Consider the following 27,843-nt stretch of genomic DNA (forward strand, 5'->3'; position numbering starts at 1 on the left):
CCATATTAAGAGTTTTCCCAATTTTGATAGCTAAGATTCTTAAATGAGCACCCCCAAAACGACCGTCCTCCTGGAAACCTTGGCTACTTCACAAAGAATGTTTTTCCTCAGATTGACACTGGGGTCCCAGATACAGGTTCAATTTTTCCTGTCTATCACTTCACACAAAGCCAAATGGATTTAGGAAGCATCACTGACAACCAAGACCAGTTACGGCCAAACATTTAAATCTATGACCCAATTGTATATTCTGACCAACAAAGACATGATGTTAACTGCAGACAAGCAACCCCTAGGCAGGACAGGGCCCTCCTCATTCACTCCAGCACAAACAGCCCTGAGAGGCTCCTGGGCAAGTGGACCACTAAGCTCCAGTAGTCTGTAGAGGGCCGAGTGGCTGAACAACTGTCCCTCATCTTGCCTCACCCTTTTCCATGGTCAGGGCTTGTGTGTACCACGTGCCAGGTCCACTGTCTAACTGCGCCGCCCCTAGGGTACTTTGCTTGCTTTTGTTAGGACTGAGAAAACAGTGACTCACAATAATAAAGAATGGTAACTACCCAGGTGAACAGTGCCCTTTATTTAGTAAGGGAAGGGTGGCCTTGCCAGATGCAGATGGCTCAGCAGACCATGAGCTGTCCTCCTGACCCGGTTGTCTCAGCAATGAGAAGGAACGTCTGAGGGAGTAGAACATTTTTTTCTGGATTCAAAAAAGAGGCGAGTTGGGGCAACTACTGCAGAGCGAGGGATGGTAATTATATTTCCCCATAGCCAAAAATGTTCTGGTGACGGAGGGGCTCTAAACGTAGTCACAGCAAGAGTCTAGTGGTCCTAGCGTTGCTCCTGAGGCCATGGTAGGTGTGGTGGAATTGGTGGCTGAAGAGAAGAGGTCTCCTTGGCTTGAGGAAGGAGCAGCAGCTAAGCAAGAGAGATCCACCTCCTCCCGGAGCTACAGTCAACACAGCCTGAATGTGGAAGCCCTGCAGACAGCAGGGCCCGGAATAGGGACGTCTGTGGCTGAAACTGGAGCCAAACGCCAAGAACAACTCACTGTCCCTAAAAAGGATGAAGGCAGGGTGGGCCTCGCCTCATAAAAGGGCAGAGAGCAGCTGCTTGCACAGCCTCCTGAAGCCAGACAAAAAACTGAAGCTGAGTCAGGCGCCATGGGAAGAACCAGTCTCAGGGAATGTGGCGCCTGACAATGAGGTTCTGGGCCATGTTCCTTCAGGGTGAATTTGATTTGTCCTGGTGGCTTTTCTGTGTAAGTCACAACACTGGAATCCACTGCCTCTGAAAGGTTGGTATCGACTTCACAGGTTGCATCTGCTTTTGACCATCTCAGGTGAAACACAAAGGTCAGGTCAGGTCAAGGAGGGAGAATAGAAGAGGAGCCTATACCAGTCGGGGAAGTGATTTCTCCCGATGAAACTGCAGGGAGAAAAAGACCATGAGAAGCTCATTACAGGCTGGGAGGTCTGGGGCACAGGGAACAAAGCTAACCTTCCGCATAGCAGCAAAGGCAGGGCCAAAGGTGGCTTTGACCTCCACACGGTCTCGTATCCAGGCTGGCAGCTTCGCCAGGACAGAAGGGCGGGCATACCGGTGATCCAGGAGCACAATACTGGCAAAGTCTCTCTGGTGCCTAATGGCCCTGCCTGGGTAGACACAAAGATTAGGACTCTCTTGTTTTTCAAGACAGGATTTCTCTGTGTAACAGCTCTGGTTGCCTGGAACTCGCTTCGTAGTCCAGGCTGGCCTCAAACTCACAGAGATCCACCTGCCTCTGCCTCACGAGTGCTGGGATTAGAGGCATGTGCCACCACTGCCCAGCCAGGTTGGGGCTCCTGAGAAAACTTGCCTACCAATACTGCATGTCCATTGGGATCGCCTCCCTCATTTGCTCCTCAAATGGACACTAAGCAGTAAAATCCCTCCTTCCTTGACCCATCCATCTGCCCTAGCAGCAGCCCCAGACTTACCTATGGACTGGTTTACAGCCTTCATACACAGATTCTCCACCAGCACCTTCCCTGGGGGTGCCTGACCTTGTGTCCTAGGCTAAGAAGAAAAAAAAAAAAGGGAAATGGAAGATCAGAATCATCTACTCTTGCCTGCCTGGTACACAGGCTTTGGAGCAAGGCTGGGTTTCAAGGGTCTTAGCCAACAACTTGTGCTACAGGATATTTATAGAGAAGATCAGGGGGGCCAGAGGTGTACTCCAAAGCCTCTAAGGAGGAACAAAACATCTGCACCATGCGCTGTCACAATGCAGGTCCTTGCCATCCAGTCCTCGGGGTTTCTACTCCACTTCCTCCTTGCCCCTTCCTTTCACCGTCTGAAACACGGCGGATACTCACAATGATCTGATTCAAGTAGGCCATCTTCTCTTGCAACTCTGCAGACTTAATGTTGGGGTATGGCATCCCCACCATCACCACACACCTGTAGTGGGTGACATGGCCCATGGCGTAAGTGGCAAACAATCATGGATGGGGACACCACATGAGATCAGCTAACTGCTATTTTGAACCAATTGTGTTCAAAGTCATGGCTGCCCACTTCTCTGTTCTACTAAGCCAGATGGAGAGGGCTTTCACACACCCACAGCCTGCAGACCCCAAGCAGGCCACACGGGTACCGACCCTACGGTGTGACTCGGCGGGAAGGGCCCAGGGCCCTCAGCCCCAGCAGACAAGAGAACAGCACACCTACCGGCCCAGGTCATCAGAGAAGTTGATCCCTTCACTCATCTTCCCTCCAACCACAGAGAGGAGCAAAGCTCCTGTCAGATGGCCTCCTTCCTGACTGCAGCACTGTGAGGGGAGAGCCACACCAGTGCTGCTGAGCCAGACCTGGGAGCCTTCCTCACATCTGTCCCCAGCTGTCAGGCACAGAGGGCTTCTGGATCCAGCCCCACTTCCTCTCACCGAGATGCACTTGGAATACGCCATCAGCACCTGCTCCACCTGGCTTGCTTTCTTGGGCTCTTGGAAAATCTAAAGGAAGAAGGCCACACAGCAAAAGGCTTCAAAAGACTGAGGCTTAAGCCTCAGTCTGGGTTTTGAAGCCTGAGGATGGAATATGTAATCAAGTTTTGGGGAATCCCCATGGCCAGGTCTAGACTTGGTAGATTTTAGAAGCTATGAGAATCTGGACCATGCCAAGTCCACAAGATTAAGGAATCCTAGGAAGAGCGACGGGTAGCAATGTCCTCATAAACAGGCTACGGGGCACTCACCTTTTTCTTGACAGACAAACGTGCCAGCAGGCCAGTCTTGTCCCAGTGAGCATGCACCTGGCGCAGGTACTCATAGGAAGGGAAGAAGCATACCACTCCTCCAGGGACCACGTTGCACAAGTTACAGAGGATGCGGCCCGTCTCCTCCATCTGCAGAAGGCAGACAAAGAGCTGGCTAGGAACAGGTGCCACGGGCACACCCAAGTAGCTCCCCTTCTACAGTGTGGAATGCCCTACTTACTCTTACCAGACCATGCCCAGCTGGGGATTCTGGTGACTGTGTGCCGTTATGACACATCCCATCGCTGGCACCCCAGGATTGAACTAGACTTTTGGTATGCCATTGTGCTCTCCCTAAGTTCCAGTGCCATGAGGGCACTGTCCAGAACAAATTAACATTGAGATGCTACAGGAACTGTGCCCAAGAAAAGCATCCTTCCCGCTGTAGAGGCAAGGAGCAAGAACCCCCCAAAATGGTCAGCCTTCTTCCATCCTACATTAATGGGATGCTGGGAGCTCTTTAGAAAACATTTAGTAGTCTAAGGAGAGGAAGGCAGCCAAGGTCTTCCTTGATAAATATCTAAAACAATAAATCTGCTCGTGCCATATATGACCATCTGCCCCAATGCCAGCGCTGAAGAATTCTCTCCTTGACCACACACACCAGAGAGGATGGGACATGGGCTGGCACTAACCATCTGAGGCAGCTCTCTTCTCTGGTAGGTGAATTCCAGCTGTTGGTTAGAGGGCCCACTGCATATAATAAGGGGCAAGATGTTGTCTGGAGGGATCACGTGACCTGGCGATACCAAAAGAGGGCTGAAAACCAGTGTCCAGGTAGAGCAGTTTCTCAGATCACTTCCCCGACTAGAAACAGAAATCTGAAATGCACGCGGCTTCTCTCTGCGCTGACATACCCAATGCCAGCGACGTGCTGAGGAGAGTACGCTGCTGAGCAAACCCACTAAGGGTAACTAAATCAAGACCTCAGAGTTTCTTGGCCCGTTCTACCCTCCCCACGGTTCCTTACCACAGGAGAACTCCACCACCCGGTCAGCTTCCACTCCAGAACATGCCAGCAGCTGCTCCCGAAAGTCAGACACCTGCAACCAAAACATCAGGGCCTTGTGACCGCAGAGCTTGGGGGGCTGTGTGCACTGCGGTGCATGTAAGGGAAGTCTGGGATAGGTGGTAACAAGTAGAGGAAGCACAAAGAAAGGCCGATGGCCTTCAGCTGAAACAACCAGTAATGGCGTCCACTGTTGACAGAAAACTCAAAAAGAACAGCAAAGGACGTTGGCACATTTGACTCCAGGCCCTTTCTATGCATCAAAATCAACAGTGTACAATACTAACTATAATATACAAAGAACTCAAAAAAAAAAATGAAACAAGAAATCAAACAACCCAGGAAATGGACCGGTAAAATGAAGAGTTCTCAAAACCGGAAAAAGGAATGGCCAAAAACGTATGAATAAAATGTCTAAACTTACTAGCTACCAGAGAAATAAAAACCAAAACTGCATTAAGATTCCTACCTTATCCTAACCGAGTGACAGTCAAGAAAACAGAACACTCAAGACTTAGGGATCCTCAGGAAGAAGTGAAAGGGAAGAATGACTGTTCCCAGAGGTGGGAGACAGCATCACGAAAACTGCTTCAGGACACAACAGGACAGGTTAACTATGTCACCGTGACTGTGACAGATTGAGACCGGGGCAAGCTCAGGCCAGGCAGAACCACAGCACGGAGACGGGGATGTGGGGACAAAATCCTACCACTAACTGAGGCACGACTGGCCTTTGACAGAGGCCGGGAGAGGGAAGGTCAGGTCAGTACGCCAACCACACACCAAGGCAGGACTTACTACCAAGACTGCTAGCACAAAATGGACTTGATGGAACCGAATAGAAGCCCTGGATATCAATCCACACATCTTCTTTGATAAAGAAGCAAAAAATATCAAATGGAAAAAAGAAAGCATACTTAACAAATGGTGCTGGCATAACTGGATATCAACATGTAGAAGAATGAAAACAGACCCCTATCTATCACCATGCCCAAAACTCAAGTCCAAATGGATCAAAGACCTCAACATAAAGCCAGCCACACTGAACCTTACAGAAGAGAAGGTGGGAAGTACACTTGAACGCATTGGCACAGGGAACAACTTCCTAAATAGAACCCCAGCAGCACAGACACTGAGAGAAACAATTAATAAATGGGACCTCCTAAAACTGAAAAGCTTCTGTAAAGAACACGGTAAACAAGACAAAACGACAGTCTACAGAATGGGAAAAGATCTTCACCAACCCCACATCAGACAGAGGGCTGATCTCCAAAATATACAAAGAACTCAAGAAATTGGACACCAAATGCAAATCAAAACAACTCTGAGGGCTGGAGAGATGGCTCAGTGGTTAAGAGCATTGCCTGTTCTTCCAAAGGTCCTGAGTTCAATTCCCAGCAACCACATGGTGGCTCACAACCATCTGTAATGAGGTCTGGTGCCCTCTTCTGGCCTGCAGACATACACACAGAATATTGTATACATAATAAATAAATATAAGAATTTAAAAAAAAAAACAACTCTGAGATTCCATCTTACACCTGTAAGAATGGCCAAAATAAAAAACACTGATCACAACTTATGCTGGAGAGTTTGTGGGGAAAAGGGAACACTTCTGCACTGCTGGTGGGAATGCAAGCTGATACAACCCCTTTGGATGTCAGTGTGGCGATTTCTCAGAAAATTAGGAAACAACCTTCCTCAAGACCCAGTAATACCACTTTTGGGTATATATCCAAAGGATGCTCAATTGTGCCACAAGGACATGTGTTCAACTATGTTCATAACAGCATTGTTTGTCATAGCCTGAACCTGGAAACAACCTAAATGCCCTTCAACCTAAGAATGGATAAGGAAACTGTGGTACATTAACACAATGAAGTACTACACAGCAGAAAAAAAATAACATCTTGAATTTTGCAGGCAAATGGATGGAGCTAGAAAACATCATTTTGAGTAAGATAACCCAGACCCAGAAAAACAAATTTCATATGTACTCATTCATAGGGGCTTTTAAACATAAAGCAAAGAAAACCAACCTACAAATCACAATCTCAGAGAACCTAGACAACAATGAGGACCCTAAGAGAGACATACGTGGATCTAATCTACATAGGAAGTAGAAAAAGACAAGATCTCCTGAGTAAACTGGGATCATGGGGACCTTGAGAGAGGGCTGAAGGGGGGTGGAGAGGAAAAGAGGAGAGTGGAGAAAAATATATAGCTCAATAAAATCAATAAAAAAAATTAAAAATCGGGGGGGGGGGGAAGATATGTGATTAAGAGCCCTCAATGCTCTTGCACAGGACCTGGGTTTGGCTCCAGTACCCACTTGGTGACTAACAACAGTCTGTCACTCTAGTCAAGATAATTCTTTAAGACTACACAGTATGAGTTGGGCATGGTGGTGCATGCCTTTAATCTCATATCTTGAGAAGCAGAAATATGTGAATTTCTGTGAATTTGAGGCCAGTCTAATCTACAATATGAATGCAATCTCTCTCTCTCTCACACACACACACACAATAGAACAACAATGACCATGTATCACATTAATACAAATGTCCAAATCTGTACACACACCGCAAACCAAAAACAAAACAAACGCCTATGTGGGCTTGGAATGTGCCTTGACTGATGGTTCTGAGGTCCATCAGCAGGAATACAGGGAAAACAAAACAGAAAGGCCATTCGAGTAAGCAGCCAAGGCAGGGACCTGTGCTTAGGAGCCCAGCGGTCTAAACCCCGAATGTGCACAGGATGAAAGATACAAACGATCCTTAGATTCGCTGTCTGCATGGATCACAGAACTGTGAAAACCAGGCACAACGGGAAAATGGTCTAAGTAAAATCAAAGCAGGCGCTGTGTGAGAAGAATATGGTGAAATGTGAAATTTCCTATGTGGTGTGAGCAGAATACAGTGAAATGTGGCATTGTCTACGTGGTTAGAATATGGAGAAATGTGGCATTATCTACGTGATTAGAATGCAGCACGGTAGAATATGGTGAAATGTGGCATTATCTATGTGGTTAGATTGAGACAGGATAGAATATGCTAGAACAAATATTTGCTAACAAGGATGATATTAACATTTTATTGCAGAGAGAAAAAGTAAATTATACCACTAATGTAGAAATGTGGTTTTAAAAAAAACATACGTACATATGCAAAATGTATGTATGTACATACATATGTTCCATATACTAGCATGAATCTTTCATTGGTAGAATTCTGACGTCTACAGCTTGTCTTTAATTTATATAATAAAACTATGTAACTTATCTAAAAACATACATGCAGCGACTTTCTAAGAGGTGCTGGTACAGGAGGGGAAAGAGAGGGAGGTACCTAAGTGAGAGTCTGGGACCACAGGGGGCTTGTTCTCAGAGAAGTCTGCTTCTGGGGCTGCAGACAGCCAAGAGCCACAGTGCTACTGCCCCACCAGGCCAGGGCAGTGGCACTAGTGGGCACTGCTGGGTCTCTTTAGAGCTCCAGGGGACAGAAGAGAGCTGACAAGTGTCTTGGTGCCTTACTGGTTGCATGGTGCCTCCTGCAATGACCACTGCTCGGCATTCCTTCACCACCTGGGCAAAGTGCACAGCTGGATTCAAGAGCAAGAATTTGAGGCTGCTTTGACCAACATTGCCTGAAAGACAGACAGACAAAGGGCAAAGAGAGGAGTAAATTAGGCATAGGAAACCCCAGCTGATCCACAGAGGCCAGTGAGTTAGCACTTTCCTTTAAGAAACAACTCATTTGTCTTGCCATCAGTACTAGGCCCCTTTGCCACAAGCAGTCGATTACCTTGCCGGTTCAGGATAACCCTGCCATCCTGGTTGGCAGTGGTGAGAGCTGCCAGAAAGGCCTCAATGTGCATCAGAGGGGAGGCAGGCCGAGGGGCTGTGGCCTGGTCCTCCTCCAGGGAGTCTGCAGACAAGGGAAGGATGGGGGGAAAAGCCTTCCTTAGGTCAAGTCTATGTTGTTTCCAAGGGCCTGTGCCTGGCTCTTCTCTCTCACCCTCCTAACTCACCCTCGGTAGGCCCTGAGTGCAGGCTCTTCAGGAAGTGCTGGAAGCCATCCAGACCGTGGTTCTCCTGAGAGGCTGAGACAGATGGAAGAACAACCCCAAAGCGTTCTGTGAAGCCAAACAGCTACGTGTGGAGAGAGCAGGAGGACACACACAATGAGAAGCAGCCCTGGATGAGACACCAAGCCAGTCTGCAGTCCACTTCCTCCCAAGCCAGAAATCACTCCACACTATGGGCAGTAGAATCAGAGGCCTTGAGTTCCCAGGACAGCAGAGTAAGGCAGGCAGGGGTACTCGGGCTCCTTGCCAGGACAACGGGAAAGGTACCTTCCTGCTGATCATGCTCTTCTCCAAATACCGCTGCACCTGCAAAACCAGCACGAGCCCGTGAGAAGGAAGCACACTGCGGTCTCAACTTTGAAGACATGGCCACGCCACACCACTAAGGGAAGGTGGCTCACTGGCACCTCAGAGGAGCCAAAACACCACAAGAAATCTTACTGGTCTGCTTCCTGAGGTCACTGTTCTACTTCCCATAAAAACTCAGGGTTCCTCCCAACCCTAGCCTCCTCACAATATCTCCACTGCTCTCGTGGCTCTAAGGGTATTCAGGATAAGGTCTGAAGGGTGGGAAGGTTGGCTCAGCCAGTAGGAGCACTGGTTGCTCTTCCAGAAGACCTGGAGCCTACATGATGGCTCATAGCCATCTGTATTATCAGTTATGGTGGATCTGATGCCTTCTCATGGAGGCACACATGTGGTACACAGACATACATGCAGGCACAACACCCACACGTATAAAATAAAAAACAAACAACTTCAAAAAGAAGACAACAACTGTATGCTGTTTCCTTCTTCCAGATGCAGAGTGGGCCTTAAAGAAACAAGAGGTAATTTAAAGACAATCCTAAGGGCTGTGAAGATGGCTCACAAGCTTGCCGCATAACCATGAAACCCTAAGCTGGAAGACTCAGAGAACACATAAAAGCCAGAGACAACAAAGTGAGTGTCTATAATCTCAGTGTTCTTATGGAGAAATGGGACACAAAGACAAGAGACACCCCAGAAGTCTGGGAGTCAGCTTGCCTGGCATCCCCAGTGGAAAAACAATCAAGAGACATGCCTCAAACAGGGTAGAGAGCAAGGACCAACAAGGGAAATTGTTCTCTAATCTCTCTCCCCGCCCCCTCACACATACACACGGTGGCACAAGCACACCTAAATTCAAAACATGAGTGTGTGCATATACACGTGGCACACACATAAAAAGGCAAATCTTTAAAAAAAAAATCCAATCCTTTGTACAAAAGCAAGAAGGAGGTAAGATCTGGGCCAAGATGTAGTTTCCCTGATCTGTTCAGTTTGTAGATGTTGATGTCTCAGCTCAGGTCACAGTGGGAATTAGAAAAACTGCTACAGAGACCAGCATCTGATTAGACTGCTTCTGTCAGCCTCCAAAGGGAAAAGGGAAAGGCCTGAGGCAAGCTGGAGAAAGAAGTCTGCAGCAAGGGTCATAGCTGTGGAAGCTGCAATAACTCAAGAACAGGGGCAAATCAACTGTTGAGATTTGAACACACAGGAGAAAGGTACCAAAGACGATTGATAGGATCACAGTAGTGACAATGACCAAGGCGTTAGTCTAAGGACAGATGATGTAAAAATGGAAGGCAGCCGGGAGGTGGTGGCGCGCCTTCAATCCCAGGCAGAAGCACGCAGATCTCTGAGTCAGTTTGAGTTTCAGGACAGTCAAGGCTACACAGAGAAACCCTGTCTTGAAGAAAAACAAACAAACAAACAAATTGTCTTTGAGGGCTGGAGAAAGGGCTCAGAGGTTAAAAGTACTGGCTGCTGTTCCAGAGGTCCTGACTTCAATTTCCAGCAACCACATGGTGTAGTAAGATCTGGTGCCCTCTTCTGGCATGCAGGTAGACATGCAGGCAGAACACTATATACATAATAAATACACCTTAAAAAATAAAGAAAGAAAAAGAAAATGAAAGGCAATCAGGGAGAGAATCGGATCTAGGATGGGTCGAGCTGGATTTGAACATTGGCCCCCATCCATCCATTCTTGGTTCACTGGTGTGTAGCTTGGGCCAGCCATCCTCCAGAGCAACTATTCTAAGCCAGGTTCTTAAATGGCCATAGTATGTCCAGGCATAATGCTCAGAACAAGAAGACAGCATCCACTGGGTGTGGGTGGCCACAGCCTTTAATCCCAGCACTAGGGAGGCAGAGGCAGGCGGTTCTCTGTGAGTTCGAGGCCAGCCTGGTCTACAAGAGCTAGGTCCAGGATGGGCTTCAAAGCTACACAGAAACTCTTCTGTCTCAAAAAGCCAACAAACAAACAAACAAAAACAGTCTCATCCCTTGAGGCAGTAGTACTTAATTTAGACACACTAGGTTACGGTCTAGTGACACAGCTACCTAACACCCGAGGGAACACCAGATAGCAAATGTAACAGAAGCAAAGGTCTGGGACTGCCACCCAGCCAAGGCTCCAGCAGGAAGACAGTGGTCAGGCGGGCCCAGCCATGTTCTCACCCTGCCCACCTCAAACATTAGACCACGGACTATATTCTGAAAACAATTCCCTGGAGAAAACTAGCAGAACAGAGGTGGAAAGGGATGGACAGTACCTGGAGGCTGGGTTTGTGCCTAGGAGTGCAAAGAACAGCAACAACCTCCCATGCCAAATTCTACAACTCCCAACCCAAGTGAAGCCCACTTGACTGTTGCTGTCCAGCTTGAAGACCTGGTAAACTGCCTATTTCTGATTTTGGTCCTTGGATGATGGACTATTCAATGACAATGATTTGCATTTTATTTCTTCCATGTTTATTTTTGATTATGTGCTAGAGTGAGAACACAAGGCCTTATCATTACAGGCAAGTGCTCATCACCTGTGCTCCACCCCTACCTCTCCCACAGCTGCGCTCCACCCCTACCTCACCTTCCCAGCCTTAAGTAAACCAGAAGGTGCTTAAATCAGAATAGACCTTTACCTTGAACAGGTTGATGTTGTCTATCTGGCTCTGAAAGAGAAAGTCGTTGATGCTCTTCAGCTCAGAACCTGCAAGCAAACAAAGGACCCTGGTTTTGCACCTTGCCGAGTCCCTGGCTCAGTCCCAGAGTGGAGGTCTGAGTGGTTCAGATCACCCCCCACCCTCGGCAGCAAACTCCTCACCTGTCTGGAGCAGGCTCTGTGTACTAGGATTTTGTTTAATGTTACCTAAAAAGAGGGAATTCCAATCAGTCAGTTCTCTGCTCAACTACAAGGAACATTCACGTTTCAAGAGACGTTTGTTTGGGGCGTTGACAGCAGACAAAGAACACACTATGAGGACAGGCAGTTCCAGGAGCCTTGCAGATGGGATTCACACACTTCAAATGGAACCCAAGGCCAGGCAGGGGACAGATCAAAGCAGTCTCCCCACTGTCACTCTGAGCAGGGCAAGGAAAAAAAAACAGGCTCTTCCAGAAGACAGGGAGCGATGACACAGGCAGAGAAGGAAGCAGACAGTGCTAACACAGGACAAGATCTCTCCAGAAAAGTCTCCATGGCTTTCTGACCCTATGCCTTTAAAAGCATTGCCCTATAATGAAACAGTCCCAGCCCAGAACAGCCCAAGAATCCTGGATGCCAGAGTCAGCAGCCTCCAGTCTCATGAGCCACAGCCAAGTACCGCCCTGAGCTTTAGTTCTTCCTCTGTGACAGAGGCTTAAAGTTCCTAGGTTTCTGTCCACACAGGGGCAACTGCCTGTGTGCCAGTGCTGGTATACCATGTGGCTGAAAGTATGCCACACAATATGTTTTGCTTTACACTGTATGATCAGCATAACCATACAATCAGAATTCTTAAAGTAAAACGTGGAGAAATAAATAAACTGGGGCCTAAAGTGATAACAATGAAAATGCTAGTGAGGTCAAACATCTCAGTGAAGCTAGAGAGGACATCCCAAACCAAAGATGAGACAGGGCTTAAGACACCCAAGGGTCCTGACTGGCAGTCAAGGAACAAGACCAGCACAACCTGGAGATGGGGGTGAGCCAGGGATGACAGTCCTACCTCCCAAAACAGCCACAAACTTCTCCAGCAAGTACAGAATCTGTTTGATGTACATAAGGTTCTTGGCCTTCAAACGCTTCCTGAGGAAGTAGCGACAGCGTTAGCACAGGATTCTGCAGCAGCGTCTCTCCGCCAGATGCCATGGGACCTTTCTGCCTCGGCCTGACACACTGGGCTGGGAGCTACAAACCCTCCAGCACATAAAAAGGCTAAGACCAAGGCTTTCAGAGCCTGCTGCTCTGTCCCCAAAAGCCTAGGATGTGGACATAGACCAGGACAGATCAATTCAACCTACTCCTCTAAGACCTGGGCACTACAGTAGCCTCCATTTGGGTTCTGGAGACCACTGAGACTGAGCATGGCCACATTTCCTTCCTCGGGCTAGTGTCTTACCTGTATCTTTCCATGTACTGGAGCAACTGGGAATGGGCCTGGCAGAGCTGGGGAGAAAACAGAATAGCATGAAGGCATCCCAGGATATGGTTAGGAAGATCTCTGTAGAGAGACATTAGTCTGTGACTAGGAAATGCCAGCCAGGACACCATCAAGGTGATGAGCAACTGGACAGAAACAGACAAGGGCAAAGCACGGAGACACTATGGGCTGATGACCACTGAGAGGGCAAGGGAAGAGGCCAAAGCCTAAGGTCCTAAATATCACATATCACAGGGGAACTGGGTTGGGGGATGACTTCACTCCATGAAGAGGGAAATTCAAACCTGTGGCGGGTATCACATAGGTTTCATGATCAAATCCTGCCTCACCTCAGTTTGTGCAGTGGGTACAACACATGATTTTGCCCTCTATGAGTCCCAAGGTTCCAAAGCTAAAACGGGGAGCTACTACCCCAAAAGAAAGATGTGAGGCACACAGAACCCTTTTCGATGCTTGCCACATAACAAATGACAATAAATAGGGGCCTGCAGAGACCCTGGGCATCCCTCCAATGAAGACCCCCAAAACAGTATCAAAATGATAAGATGCAATCCCGTGAGGCTTGTGGGGCTCCTGGTCCCTGCCACCACCATCCTACTGACAGAGAACTAGTTAACAGTATCCTGGAAGAAAGGCAGCTGAAGATAAAAGATGCCACTCTGTTCAAGCTAGGTACCAAGAGCCTCACACTTGCCAATGAACAAGAAAAGACAGGGTTTCGGTTTTGCGAAGCCCCACATCCAGAGGAATTCCTGGCCCAGGCGTTTAAAGGAATGACCTATGTCACTGCCCAGGATGGAAAAGGCTAGCCCACCTGGGAACCATTGACCTCTGTGCTGTAGATGCTGGTGATGGTGTCGATCAGGTTGTGCGCCTCGTCAATGATGACCACTTGGCCTTGCAGTTTGATTCCTGCAGCCTGTCGGGTGGCTGCATGCAACAGCATTGGGTAGGGTAGCACCACTAGCTGTAGGGAAAGATTACTGTCAGACACTAAAACAACTCACCTGTCTTGCACATGGCAGAAAGCTTATCCTGCAGTAAATGATCCAGGTCACTGAAGTCCTAATTCTTACTTGATGTGGGATTTCCCTCTGTATGCTGTGAATATTTTTTATTACTACTGGTTACTAAAGAAGCTACTTTGGCCTATGGCAGGGCAGAATATAGCCAGGTGGGGAATCTAAACAGAGATATAGAGAGTAGGCAGAGTCAGAGACATGCCATGAAACTGCCAAAGGAGAAAGATGCCAGAACCTTATCCGGTAGACTACAGCCTCGTGGCGATACACAGATTAATAGAAATAGGTTAATTTAAGATATAAGAGCCAGATAGGAACACACCTACGTCGTTTGCCAAGCAGTGTTGTAATTATTACAGCTTCTGTGTGATTATTCGGATCTGGGAGGCCCAGAAACAAATGAGCAGTCTCCACTTACACTTAGTCCAACCTTGCACGGAGTATACAAGCCAGAAAGCACAGCTAGGTGTTCTGCCTGCTCCTACAGACCTTCCTGCAGATTTTCTATGTGGAACGTCAGCTGTGAGGAACTAAACTTGGAGCTGATCATCTGGAAGGGTGAGAGGTGGAGTCCTTGGGGGTGAACCTCACCTAAGATCCCAAGAGAGCCCTCAGACTCCAAACTTCTTCAACACACTGAGCACCAGAATGCAACATTAGCCTATGGTCCTGGGGCTGCTACTTCCCAGCTCTGTGACCCTGGCAAAGTCTAATTGACGTGACCCTTGGTTTTTCATCAGCTAAGTGAATCTGACAACTGCCAGTTAAGGGTGAATATAAAATCAAATCCGTGGATCTATGTTGCTGTGAAGGTTCTTCCACTTAAAAGACAACAAATAAGCAAGGGAGACTGCTCAGTTGGTAAAGTCTTCTCCTTGAAGCCATAAACCCATGGGGAAAAGCCAGGGGTGGTGGTGCCACTTGAGATCCCAGCAGCAGGGAGGCAAGGACAGCCTCACTTACCCACTAGCCTTGCCACACCCAGAGTTGCTCTCTGGCCTGCACACAGGCATGTGTACATACACATGTACCCACCAAACACACACACAAAGATACTGATAATATGGAAACTCAGGAAACTGGGAACACAAGGCCCAGGTGCCAATACGGGTACCATACTTAACGCAGACAAGAGAAAAACCATCTTTCTGTGCCCGTATTCTCATGGAGAGAACAGGGCTATTCCACTGGGCTGTTACACAGGAAAAGAAGGTGAAAACTGCTTACACATGTCAAGAACACAATCTCATGTCTTCATACTTAATGGTGGCAGCACTCACTCACTGAGACATCTGTAGACACCAGTTTGTCTATGAGTACCCACACAGAGCAGGGACATCCATGAGTGAGCACTGCACTGGGTATGAGCATCCACACAGAACAGGGCTGTCTGCACTGGGTGTGAGCACCCACACAGAGCAGGGATGTCTGTACTGGGTATGAGTACCCACAAAAAGCAGGGATGTTCGCAGAGGGTGTGAGCACCCACACAGAACAGGGCTGTCTGTACTGAGTGTGAGCACCCACATAGAGCAGGGATGTCTGTACTGGGTGTGAGCATCCACACACAATAGGGCTGTCTGTACTGGGTGTGAGTACCCACACAGAGCAGGGATGTCTGTACTGGGTGTGAGCATCCACACAGAACAGGGATGTCTGTACTGGGTGTGAGCACCCGCATAGAGCAGGAACATCCATGAGTGAGCACTTTGCTGTAAACGTGATCACTGAGAACTGCTCTCTTCTGAAATCCACTTAAGTCTCCCAGATGACACAGATCTCCCTATGAATGACACATTTCAGGGAAGGAGGGAAAGCAGCAAATAGCGAACCGCAGGAAACTATCAGGAAATAAATAAATAAGTAAACAGTTTTTCCTCTGTGTATAAAGGTAAGGCAGGTCTAATCAGGACAGTATTGCCATATGCAGACAGATAGGTATGTCTGCAGTCCACCTGCAAAGCCATTTGGTGATGTTCACGTCCTGCCCTCCTAGCTGCTGAGAGCTCAGTAACACCAACTGGTCTCTAGCCCAAGCTACCAAGGATTCCTGGCCTCTTCAGACTCTACGCTCTGGGTAAGATAATGTTGTGTCGTGAGTGTGCGATGCTGCACGGTTGTCAGCTAACCTATGTAGGGACATCTTCACCTACAAAAGAGGAATGAGAAGCTGGGCAATGGTGGTGCACACCTTCAATCCCAGCATTCAGGAGGCAGAGGCAGGGAGTTCGAGATCAGCCTGGTCTACAAGAGTTAGTTCCAAGACAACTATGGCTGTTAAAAAGAGAAACCATGTCTTGAAAAACAAAACAAAACAAAAAATCCCTTGTTTTGTAAGCCCCAGTTAGTACAAGGAGTACTTCCCATTTCTCCAGCACACTCACCTGGGCTGCAGGGATAGCGAAGCGGCTTCCGTAATAGGGGCAGGCCCGTGCCTCCTTCCCAAGGGCCACAAGCTGCTCCATGTCCTTCACCTCCAGCAGAATCTCGTCCCGGAGAAGCTGCATCTGCTCATGGTTGTGGAAGGGGCAAGAGGTATGAATTTTCCGTCTCTTTCTCTTTGGCTTGTCTTCCACAGCTCCGTTCTTCTCTGTGGTGGGATAGTTGAAAGGAAGCAAGGACAGGAAGGAACTCTGGGTCAGAACTGGTGCAGTGACATTCGAACATGTTCCCTTGCTGCTGACTGTGGACTCAGCAGAACACTCTGGAATTTGTCTTTTTATTTGCCATAAAGAGATGACACAAACATCTCTGAGCCAGGTCCCTGACCCTGACCCAGAAGGCATAAACACTCTTGCCCAAGGAAGGGGCCCGAGGAAGGAACTAGGGCCTGCTTGGCCATTATTTCTGGGGAACACAGTCTTCATCACCATGGCCCTGTTACAAGCCCACCACACTGCTGCCACTTCCACTCTGCCCCAAGCAGCCCGCGCTCCCGTGCGCACCGTGTTTGCTTCTCTGCATGTCCACACAGCGGTCATTCATAAGTTGCACAGAACCCAGGCTTTTCACATCTTCATTCACACAAAGATTCTACAAGGCAGGAGAGAAGAGAGAAAGCGACGGCCTTCAGGCACACTGGGCTAAAACCTCGGCCACCAAGCTCCCCTCAGTCAACCCTAGATATTGTCTCGTCTTGACCTGCTTCCCCTCCTTTACAGAACGGACCATTAATACACATGTGACCACTGAATTGCTCTTCCACCTTCCTGGATGAAAAGAAACTTGCTTGTGCCCAAGGTATAGCAACATAAAACTCGCCACCTTTTGAGACTGGAGCTGCCTTCAAACGTGCCACCCAACCGTGCTCTGTACCGCCAGTGCTGACTTATTTACTCTTAGTTTGGGGGGCGGGGGGTGCTTTGCCTGCATGTATGTCTGTGCACCATGTGCGTGTCTGATCCCCAAGGAGGCCAGAAGAGAGTATACGATCCCCTGGAACTAGAGCTACAGATGGTTGTTAGCTGCCATATAGATGCTAGAAATTGAGCCTGGGTCCTCTGGAAGCGCAACCAGGGCCCTTAGCCACTGAGTCATCTCTCCAGCCCACATTTATATTTGTTTTTTGAAGCTTGCTTCTTTGCAGTTAGAGTCCTGGCCCTGGTTAGATAAGAGAGGTTGGAGGGAGGGGCTATTTGGTTGGTTGGTTTTGAGTTTTGGTTTTTCTTTTTTGTTTTCTTTTTTTTTTTTTTTTTTTTTTTTTGGTTTTTCGAGACAGGGTTTCTCTGTGGCTTTGGAGCCTGTCCTGGAACTAGCTCTGTAGACCAGGCTGGTCTCGAACTCACAGAGATCCGCCTACCTCTGCCTCCCGAGTGCTGGGATTAAAGGCGTGCGCCACCATCGCCCGGCCTCTTTTTTGTTTTCTTGAGACAGGGTTTCACTGTGTAGCCCTGGCGGTCCTGGAACTCACTCTGTAGACCAGACTGGCCTCAAACTCATAGCAATCCGCCTGCCTCTACCTCGTAAGTGCTGGGAGTAAAGGCATATGTCACCACCACCCAGCTTTTTTATGTTTTTTTGAGACAGGGTCTCACTATGTAGCTCTGGATGTCCTAGAATTCACTATGTAGACCAGGCTGGCCTCAAACTCAGATATTTGCCTGCTTCTGCCTCCCCATGTGCTGGGATTAAAGGCGTGTGCCACCACCGTGCCTGAATTTTTTTAATGTACTGATTTTCCGTTTCTTTCCCATTCAAAGGGTGAGGTTTCTGTGGAGTTTTTCAGGAAACAGTTTACTGAATAAAATATACTGTCCTTTGTTGTGGTCTGTGGACCTGGATGCGAGAAACATGACCAACAGTATGTCTTGTAATTTCTATTTTTTGAGATTATAATTACATTGCTTCTCCCCTTTCCTTTCCTCCCTGCAAACGCTCCTTGATCTCTTCCAAATTCATGGCCTCTTTTTTCGTTAACTGATATTACACCCATATATGTATATATACAGGCATATATATTCTTAAATATGGCCTTCTCAGTCCATAAGTATGTTTTAGGGCTGACCATTTGGTCTTGGATAACCAATGGTGTGCTCTTCCCTGGGAAAGACTGTTTCTCCGCTCTCAGCGTTCCTTAGTTCAGCTCAACATCTTTGATACTGACTACGGACGGGTGTCCTTTAATGAGCAGAAATGGTGCTGACTAAAAGATTCAGGAAGGACCCAGGCGGCCTCCCCTGCGCCTTCTAAAGAATAAGGCGAGCAAGGGAGCAGAGCTCCCATGCCCACCTTGCCTTCACTCCACCAGTTTCCTATGCCTAGGCCCAGAGACAAGGCAGAAGAAGGAATCTGCCTGGGCTGGCCCTGCCCACTTTGCTTACCTGCCGAGAGCCAAGAGAGACTAGCCGGGTTTCCTTGCCGAAAGGGCTCTTCCGTACTTCCTGTATAAACTGGGCCAGCTGTGAGTGTGTCCGACTGCAGTAATAAATCTGATAAGAGAAAAGCAAGGGGATTCAAAGGGGGGGGGGGGGGTTACAGCTCACAGTGGCCTGAGATCCTACGGGAAGATGTGAAGTGGTTACACGTGCACTCTTCCGGGCCGACGGCAGGCACTCCAGCTCAGGTCAGGTACCGCCTGAGGAGGGCCTGTCAGTGCTCTAGGAGTCTAAGCAGCTCCTAGGACTCAACTCTCTCAACATACACTTGACCTCGAGTCCTACCACAAAATAGGAGCTGAGGACCCTAGGAGAGTGGGTTTGGATCCTCACCCCTGTGGAGAACACAGGTGCACATTCTGGCTGCTCGAGAATTCAGCCGCGTGAGGAGAGAGAAGTGCAGGGAAGGACACCAACTTTCAACAGAAGAGACACAGCTTAGATGAAACCATGTCTTTTAAAACGGAGAGGTATCATGCCACACATAGCTCATGACACTCCACGAATGTGAAACACAAGCAGGAAGAGAAACACGCCACGAGAGTCCAAGAATAAGGAGGGCACACTTGCTTGCTCCTCCCTTGCCCTCACCACTGCCCACTGCAGAGGGGAACTCTGTGAGTCCCTGGCCCACAGTGGCCGCTCCTTCTAAGGTTTCCCCTCAGAGCCTAGCTAGTCAAAGGAGCAACAAGAAGCAACGCTCTACATTTGGGAAGCACACACCTCAGAGCCGAAACTGCTAGAACCAAGAGTCCCGGACCTAGAAACTCCCCTTTCCCCACTCTAGAAGCATCCAAGGAGTCGGCAGCTTAGCTCACCTTGGTTATATGTTCTTCCTCCAAGTCATCCTCATCCTCATCCACTCTAAGAGAGAGACAAACATGGAGATGAGTTTTCATGGTTCACTCGTGACAGCTAGATACCTAAACGCACTGTAACGTGCTCTGGGCGCTCACTGACAAGCAGGAGGGTGGTGGCCCTTTACTCAGACGTCAGCAGAGCTGAGGGGCAAGCCCTAAAAACAACACAGACACGTCCCAGGGAACTGCCGAGACCTGCTCTCCGGACACCCCACACAAGCACGGCCGCCACTGCTGCTCAGGTCTGTGAAACCTAGAAAACACAGGTGAACGGAGGCCGGGACCTGGAGGCTCCCTCTGTACCCAGAGGCCACTCCTCTGTCACCTCAGGGCCTTTAACTATTACCTCTCCCCAGCATAAACACTGAAGCCTCTTCCCTGTCCTCCTGAGTGTGGCTGGGGCTTTGCCGTGCCCCACCATCGATTATAGCGACACCCCATCTTTTTGTTTGTTTGTTTTGTTTTTCGAGACAGGGTTTCGCTATGTAGCTCTGGCTATCCTAGAACTAGCTCTTGTAGACCAGGCTGGCCTTGAACTCACAGAGATCCACTGGTCTCTGCCTCCCAAGTGCTGGGATTGAAGCCATGCACCACCACCGCCCAGTCTGACACCCCATCTCAAAGTGATTTTCTCCTACTATGCCTCCTGTCATGTACACAAGCCAAGAACCACTATCATTGGGTGCTTCAGATTACCTCCGGCCTGACACTCTGGTCTGAGGGCAGAGCTGCCCAGCAGGGCTGGAGACGGACATGCAGCAGTGGTCTCACCTGCTGGCTCTTCTCTCCTCATCACTCTCGTATTCTGCCAGAACCAGCTCCTCCTCCCCACACTCCAGCTGCTCCAGCTGTTCTGGTCCTGTCCCTATGGTGGCCAACATCTCCCTGCTGAGGCGCAGGAGAGTCTCGGTCTCCTCCTCTTCCTGTTTCTGGGGAAGAGCAGATACAGAAAGAAGCCTCAGTCCTGGAGCTCCCAGCTGACTCCCTAAAAGGGCTGGCCATGGGCACTGCTGTCACCAACGGCAGAGCGCCCACATCCATCTCATAGCATGAGCCTCCCTACCTAACTCAAGAATTCCTCTCCCCGACTCGGATACTCCACCACTTAAGATCCCTAGCTGTTGGCTAAGGAAAAGGGGCCAACGGAGCAAGGAGTGTAGTCCGCCACTCGGGTCTCTCACTTCAGTCCCAGGCAGCGTCCAGCTGTCTCACGCGCCACAGGCCTCCAGATGCTCACCATGCGCTTGGCTGCAAATCTGAGCCGTCCATCCTGACAGGCCTGCTGCAGACGCTCTTCCCGCTTCCTCCTCTTCGCCTGCTCCTCCTAAAGGACAAGGACACAGCAGAAAGACTCCTGCAGGAGGGGCACCCCAGCCTTTCTTGGCAAGGAGTCTACTGAGGGGCTTCCTGCCCTTGCCACACACCCTGCCTCCATCTCTGCAGGTCTGGCCCCACAGCTCAGTGCAAAGGGGCTGTATCCTCTCCTTCTCTAGGGCAAACAAAAGTCATTCTTCAACTGAGTCCTCGCCGGGTGAGTGAGAAATGAAACCCAGGTGAGCCATTAAGGAAAAGGCCTGCTCGCCTCCTAAAGAGACAGCGATAGCCATGCCAGTTCACAGAAGGGCTGAGAGGCCCCAACACAAAGAATATGGCATTCCTCAATCTTGTAATAAGTTGAAAATAATCAATGACGCTTGTTTCCCTGATCACGTCCCTTTCTCAGCCCCTTCAAATCTCACCTTCAGCCTCTCCACCAGGTCCCTTTCTTCTTTCTTCTGAACAAATTCGGTGATCCAATCGGGTTCTCCAGCAGGCCTCGGGGTGCCAGAGGACTCTTGGCAAGATGAGGAAGACATGAGCGAGTTCTTCCCATCACACGTGGGGCCAGACCCAGGTGCAAGGAGACGAGCCTCTGCTTGTAATCTCTTCTCTTCAAAGTCACGGAGCCAGGAGAGGGCCCCACAAATGAGACTTAAGGACTTGCCCTGCAAGAAGAAGAATGACCTTAAACAAGGCCAGACGCAAAGCTCCCCAGACGGACAGCTTTCCCCATGTAATAATAAGAAGCTGCAGTTCTAAGTATGAGGATGCTCTAAGACCATCTAGCAAGGAAGGCAGTTAGTAACAGAGTCCACAGAAACAGGAAAGGGGGTGTAAAGCCTGGCCCACGAAGCAAGAATGAGGCCGGGGGTTGGTGGCTCACGCCTTTAATCCCAGCACTCGGAAGGCAGAGGCAGGAGGATCTCTGGGAGTTCGAGGCCAGCCTGGTCTACAAGAGCTAGACCGGGACAGGCACCAAAGCTACAGAGAAACCCTGTCTCAAAAAAAAAAGAAGAAGCAAGAATGAGCGGCTTTTAAACCACATCGCTCCACCTTCCAAAAGAATTCGAGTGTTTTCTCCACTTACAAATACTGCAAGTTAATATAACTAAACAATGGTGGGAAAAATACATTACTAGCCAAGAAATACAAAGCATGAAATCCCAAATTCTTGCCAAGACGACATCTGACTCTATGCTTTAAAGGCGACTGAAGTCCAGACACAACATAATCAGTCACATGAGTTCCTGCTGTTGAGACAACTGCTGTCCAAAACACTCTTCTTGACGATGCTCACAGTTTCTGTGGTCCCTTTCACAGGCTGGCACGCACACCCTGTGCTTAAGTCCTAACTCTGGTGTCTCAGGATGTGAACTTACCTGGAAACATCACAGTGGGTCCAATTAGTGGACATGAGGCTCTTACGTAGGTCCTAATTCTTACAAGGACTGGGAACCTTATGAAAAAGGGACATTTATCATGATTGGGAAACCCACAGAAACAGCTGACTCGAACTAGTGGGAGCTCACTGACTCCAGACTGAGAGCTGGGAACCTACATAAGACCAAACTAGGCCCTCTGAATGTGGGTGACAGTTGTGTGGCTTGGGCAGTTTGTGGGGCTACTAGCAGTGGAACCAGTATTTATTCTAAGAGTATGAACTGGCCTTTTGGAGCCCATTCCCTAATGGGGGATACCTTGCTCAGCCTAGATACAGGGGGAAGAGTCTTGCTCCTGCCTCAAGTGATGTGACAGACTTTGTTGACTCCCCATGGGAGACCTCACCCTCTCTGAGGAGTGGATGGGAGCTAGGGTTAGGGGAGGAAGGGGGAGCAAGAGAACAGAAGGGACGGGGCTGGAGAGATGGCTCAGTGGTTAAGAGCATTGCCTGCTCTTCCAAAGGTCCTGAGTTCAATTCCCAGCAACCACATGGTGGCTCACAACCATCTGTAAAGAGGTCTGGCACCCTCTTCTGGCCTTCAGGCATACACACAGAATATTGTATACATAATAAATAAATATTAAAAAAAAAAAAAAAAAAAAAAAAAGAGAACAGAAGGGAGAGAGAACTGGGATTGGTATTAAAATAAGATTGTTTTACCTAGACCTGGAAGGAGGGAGGAGGACCTTGGACTGCCCACAGGGCAGAGAACCCTGACTGCTCTTTGGACTGGAAAGGGAGGGGGGAGGGGAGGGGGGCATGGGGAGTAGGGGGAGGAGGAGGGAAAAGGGAGGCGGGGAGGAGGCGGAAATTTTTAATTAAAAAAATTTTAATAAAAAAAAGAGACATTTAGTTGGACACATACATAGAAGAAAAACACCACGAAGAAACACAGGAAGAAGATGGCACTACACATCAAGGAGTGGGCCTGGATATCCTTCCCACATAGCCTTCAGAATGAGCCAAAGTAGCTAATATGTTGACTCCAGACTCTGAAACCCGAGCATGTAAGATACTGGATTTCTGCCATGCACCCAATCTGCAGTGCTCTAGACTATGAGTCCCCAGGAAAAGGACACAGTTCTAGAAAGGAAACCCCGGACTGTTGAATCTTTAGAGCTAACCTCCTGTCTACTGAATCCTCTGCCTGCCTAGTCCAGGGCGGCTCAGAGTCTCCAGACCAGGGTTCTAAACCTACCTGCCCTGGGAGGTACCATAAGTTAAGACACAGACTCCTCGCCTGCAATCCTGGATTAGACCATGAACATGTTACTAGTTCTGGGACTCTGAGCTGACTCTCAAAGCTCATTTCCATATATATGCAAAAACGGGACAGATAAGAGTAAGACCCACTCACGGAGGAGCCCATACAAGCCATAGGCTAATTCGCAGGAGCAAAAAAAAAAAAAAAAAAAAAAACTGGCGGTAAAGTAAGAAATTGGGTACGTGCTACTGTCAAGTCATGATGGAATATTATTATCTGAGTTTGCAATTTTTATGGTCTTATTACAATAGCTAACCCTGTGGGACTTTAGTTGCCTTTGGCGTTTGTGTTAGAGTGCTTGCTATTAATGTTAGACAATAACTTGGGGCATACCCTTAGGAGCTGCTGTTTAGTGGAGGCTGTGTAGGGGCTCTGTCCCTGGGCCACTGTTGCAGGCTGCTCCCACCCACCCTATAGAGCAGCGGTTCTCAACCTCCCTAATGCTGCGACCCTTTAATACAGTTCCTCATGTGTAGTGACCCCCCACACACCATAAATTATTTTTGTTGCTACTTCAAAACTGTAATTTTGCTATTGTTATGAATCATAATGTAAATATCTGATATGTGGGATGGCAGGTAGGTTACCCTTGTGAAAGGGTCATTCTTACTCCCCAAAGGGATCGCAAGCCACAGGCTGGGAACCACTGGTATCCCAGGAGACATACTTTCTGTCCCAGAATCCTGGGTATCAGTTCTGGAGATGCAATTTTCCTCATATAGGGTCAGGGATCATTCACTGTCTTTTACTTGTTCATTCAGGAAATCCATATGAAGAGCCTCCTGGAGGCCAACCTTGCCAGGCTCCACTGATGGCAGGCATGCAGTGAACAGGGACCAGACGTTCCTATATCTGGGAGGCTGAAGCCTAGAGTCTGAGAGTCTTCAGACCAAAATACACCGCTCACTATCCCATAGTCCTCACTATGCAAGGTAATACACCAAAGTACTGGAAAGAAGCTGGGGACCACAGCCCTATTCAGTCTCAACAGCCCACCTCAGATACATCCCTCACGCAATCTGGGTCAGGAAGGAAAACACAGGGCCCCTTGGTTGCCTCCCAACGACACTCAGTAACCTATATTCTACACTCTAAAACAGCATGCTGAACCTGGGGGAAAGTCACACCCGTGTTTATGTCCCTCAACATCCAGGCTGCAGTGTGCCAGAGAAATCCCAAAAGCACTGATGCTACGGCTTGCGTTGCAATTTTAAAGTCTCGGCTGCCGTTAGCCTGGTTTTTCTCAGCCCGTGGTGCTGTGCTCAATGGTTTAATAGAGGAAGTGACCGTTATGCGTTAAGATAAACTGACGACACCTGTGCCCAGTTTCTTCTCAAGGAAGGCAATGTCTGCACAGGAGTAAGGCGACCTCCATGTTGTCTTAGTGACACTCCCTCATCCCTCACACTCACCGTGCCAGTTGGACTCTCAAATATCCCAATCTTGCCAGCCTCCAAAACCTTGTAGAGCTCCGCCATGAAGTCCTTCTGGATTGGATAGGGAGGGAAGGGAAAGGGGAAATGGACGCCACCCATATCCTGGTTTTCATCAGCCATCGCCCTGGAGTTAAAAAAAATAAAATAAAATATGAGAAATCTACAGCTTTCTAGAGACCCATAAAGCAGCTTGAAATCTACAAAGCCCAAAGCACAGTTTTCCCACTTGTCACAGAATTTCCTTCTTGGGTTCTATATTTTCTGGCAAGTAGAGACCACATTCTGTCCATTTATACACATACATGATCTACCAGGACCATACACTCCATCTGGTGATGCTGGTCAAATATTACTATTGGAAGGTCCAGTCCAGGAAAGCTCTAAGATGAGCCTCTGGCACTGCTGCGGGAGGCCCTTCCAAAACCTTCACAAAAGCAGAACACTCCCGCACCAAGGTGAAGGTCGTTGGGGTCGCAGTTGGCCCTTGTGATTCCTTCACCAAGGCCTCTACACCGGGGCGCTCGATGCCCCAGGGGCCTCACCTGCTCCTGGGATGAAGACCCATAAGCCTATGGATTTCCCACAGGATGACCAGGCTTCTTCAGACACAGTACCAGTTCACACCCACAGCCTCCTGCATCTGACAGTGCGCGTCTGCTTGTCCCCCTCCTACTCCACTGCCGCACAAGCAGCGCTATCTACTGGTCATCTTTTTCAGGCCTCAAGACCTAAGAGCTTCCTGGGACTCCGCAGTAGAAAGCTTCCTAGCAGTTAATGGGAGCCTCAGGGGGGATGATCTCTGACCTAACACCCCTAAAAAAAACAGCTGTTTGGTTCCAGTCTGGAAGAACGCTTTTCACAGCCACTAATCTCTGACCAGAATGGCTTCCCAATACCAAGGCCCTAGCATTCCTCTTCCCCTGCCAGGCCAAGCGCCCTCAGTTCCAAGTGTGTTTCATTTCCATCTCCTCTTCTGAAACTGTTCTTCTCAACCATCTCTTTGCCATCCGGAGGTCACACTCATCCACACCCCTCTTCTTGAGAGTTAACTGAACAGGTCCATCCTTTCTAAGTCCAAACAGCAATAACCCCAAGACCCAGTTTATTATTAATAAATTGAAAACCTTTCTTTTTCTATACTGTCCTAAATGGCAGTGATGGTGCCAATCCACTTACGAGGAAAAGTAGTTGCCAATGTGTTCTTCCAGTTATAGTTAGGGGTAGAAAAATGACTACCCAAGTGGAGAAATGTCCAGAACAAAACAACAAAAACTAAAATCCAAATAACAAAGATAATTCAATAATAAAAAGAGCTATGTAACTGAAAAACCATTAAAAACATGAAGGGAGGGAGAAAAAAGTAATCAACAGGGGCTGGAGAGATGGCTCAGAAGTTAAAAGAGCTTGCTGCTCTTCCAGAGGACCCAGGTTCAATCAATTCCCAACACTCACATAGCAGCTCACACCTGACTCTTAACTCCAGTTCCAGGGCTCCAGATGTACACGCAGGCACAATAGCCATACACATAAAATGATAAAAATAAAAAGGTTTTAAAAAGTCCTTTAATCCCAGCACTTGGGAGGCAGAGTCAGGCAGATCTCTGTGAGTTCGAGACCAGCCTGGTCTACAAGAGCTAGTTCCAGGACAGGCTCCAAAACCACAGAGAAACCCTGTCTCGGAAAAAAAAAAGTAACAAAAAAATAAAAAATAATATAAAAAGGTAACCAACAAACTTTGAGCATTTGGCATGTGCTCTGCAGCCAACACCACCCCCCCTTTTCTTATTATCTCAGTCTATCACCAACATCATAACAGAACAGGGCTGCTGGATGTTGATGTTAAATAACTGCTGGCTGGGAGCATAGTTCACTAGCAGCCCTGAGCTTGATCTCCAACAGAAAGCTGTTGGGAGTGTTAAGTAGGGAAGTTATTAGTTACTCCAAGAAGAAAATCATGGGTTTAACCCAGGTCCACAGAGCTCTGCTTCGGTCAAGATCACCTAGGTACAAGATAACCAGCAAGACTAAATAAAAAGGCGATTCCCTGGAATGAAGTAGCTGGAGGTGAAGAACGCTATCTGGGAAAACCAGGCACACGGGCCGCTTGCTGGCAGACAGGAACTCCCTGCATACGAAAACTGCAAACTAGCCAGGATTTCAGGACAGGGCAGAAACCATGACCTTAGTATTTACTTCCACGTTTATGCTACTTCCATTACCAATGTGGTAGATTTACATCCCATCTTCCTTCCTGAATCCTAAAGACCGGCAGTACAGCATAGCACGTAACAACTGCCAAACTGAATCTCAGGTTAACAATTATCAATAAGCCTGTGTCTTCATGTTTAACAGGGGCAGTAATGGTGCACCCCTAACGCTCACTAGATAAAATAATTCCCTAGGAAATCGCTTAATACAGCTTTCCTAAATTGTAGCACTCAACACGCTACGCACATTCAACTGAAGGCGCCGGCCGGGCTGCCCTCGCATTGGTTCTTTGCCTGTCAATCACGCTGTCTCCACCCCCCCAGACTTCCGGCCGCTCCGCGCGCTCCGTGCATTCCGCCCCCTAGCTCTCTCGGGCAGCCTCCTCGGTTTGCGTCTCCACTCTAGCCTCCCTTCTCGCTTCGCTTCCTACGCAGCCTAACTCACCTTCTACCGCAGAACGGGCTCGCTGAAGCGAGCAAGCAACGCTTGTCTTGCTGCGGGGGTTGAATCGCTGCTCCACCGGAGTGTCCGCCCGCAGGAAAACCGGCCACGCCCCTGCGCCACTGCGCCTGCGCAC

General features: G+C 48.6%; 1 protein-coding gene across 4 annotated transcripts; it reads right to left on the bottom strand.

The window, feature by feature from the left end:
- Positions 1 to 557: 557 nt before the first annotated feature.
- On the bottom strand, positions 558 to 27,823 carry Ddx11 (DEAD/H-box helicase 11). 4 transcript variants are annotated; one of them, XM_075951566.1, is made up of 27 exons: positions 27,711 to 27,823; positions 25,035 to 25,182; positions 21,337 to 21,582; positions 20,835 to 20,921; positions 20,369 to 20,526; positions 19,556 to 19,601; positions 18,684 to 18,791; positions 16,809 to 16,896; positions 16,248 to 16,453; positions 13,656 to 13,808; positions 12,800 to 12,846; positions 12,407 to 12,486; positions 11,524 to 11,568; positions 11,342 to 11,409; positions 8,664 to 8,702; positions 8,340 to 8,460; positions 8,114 to 8,236; positions 7,843 to 7,955; positions 4,269 to 4,341; positions 3,934 to 4,037; positions 3,239 to 3,388; positions 2,928 to 2,996; positions 2,713 to 2,813; positions 2,358 to 2,442; positions 1,980 to 2,058; positions 1,501 to 1,655; positions 558 to 1,428 (listed from the first exon to the last, which is right to left on the bottom strand). In XM_075951566.1, the coding sequence occupies exons 2-27, from the start codon at positions 25,176 to 25,178 to the stop codon at positions 1,393 to 1,395; spliced, it is 2,724 nt and encodes a 907-aa protein (XP_075807681.1). In that variant the 5' UTR covers positions 25,179 to 25,182; positions 27,711 to 27,823; the 3' UTR covers positions 558 to 1,392. The 4 variants fall into 4 exon arrangements, 3 of the variants coding, with proteins under 3 accessions (XP_075807681.1, XP_075807680.1, XP_075807682.1); XM_075951565.1 differs by having other exon boundaries at positions 2,713 to 2,996; XR_012908172.1 differs by lacking the exons at positions 558 to 1,428; positions 2,713 to 2,813 and having other exon boundaries at positions 1,601 to 1,655.
- Positions 27,824 to 27,843: the final 20 nt, after the last annotated feature.

The sequence above is a fragment of the Microtus pennsylvanicus genome, chromosome 17 (assembly GCF_037038515.1).
Source record: "Microtus pennsylvanicus isolate mMicPen1 chromosome 17, mMicPen1.hap1, whole genome shotgun sequence".
NCBI classification, from domain to species: Eukaryota; Metazoa; Chordata; class Mammalia; order Rodentia; family Cricetidae; genus Microtus; species Microtus pennsylvanicus.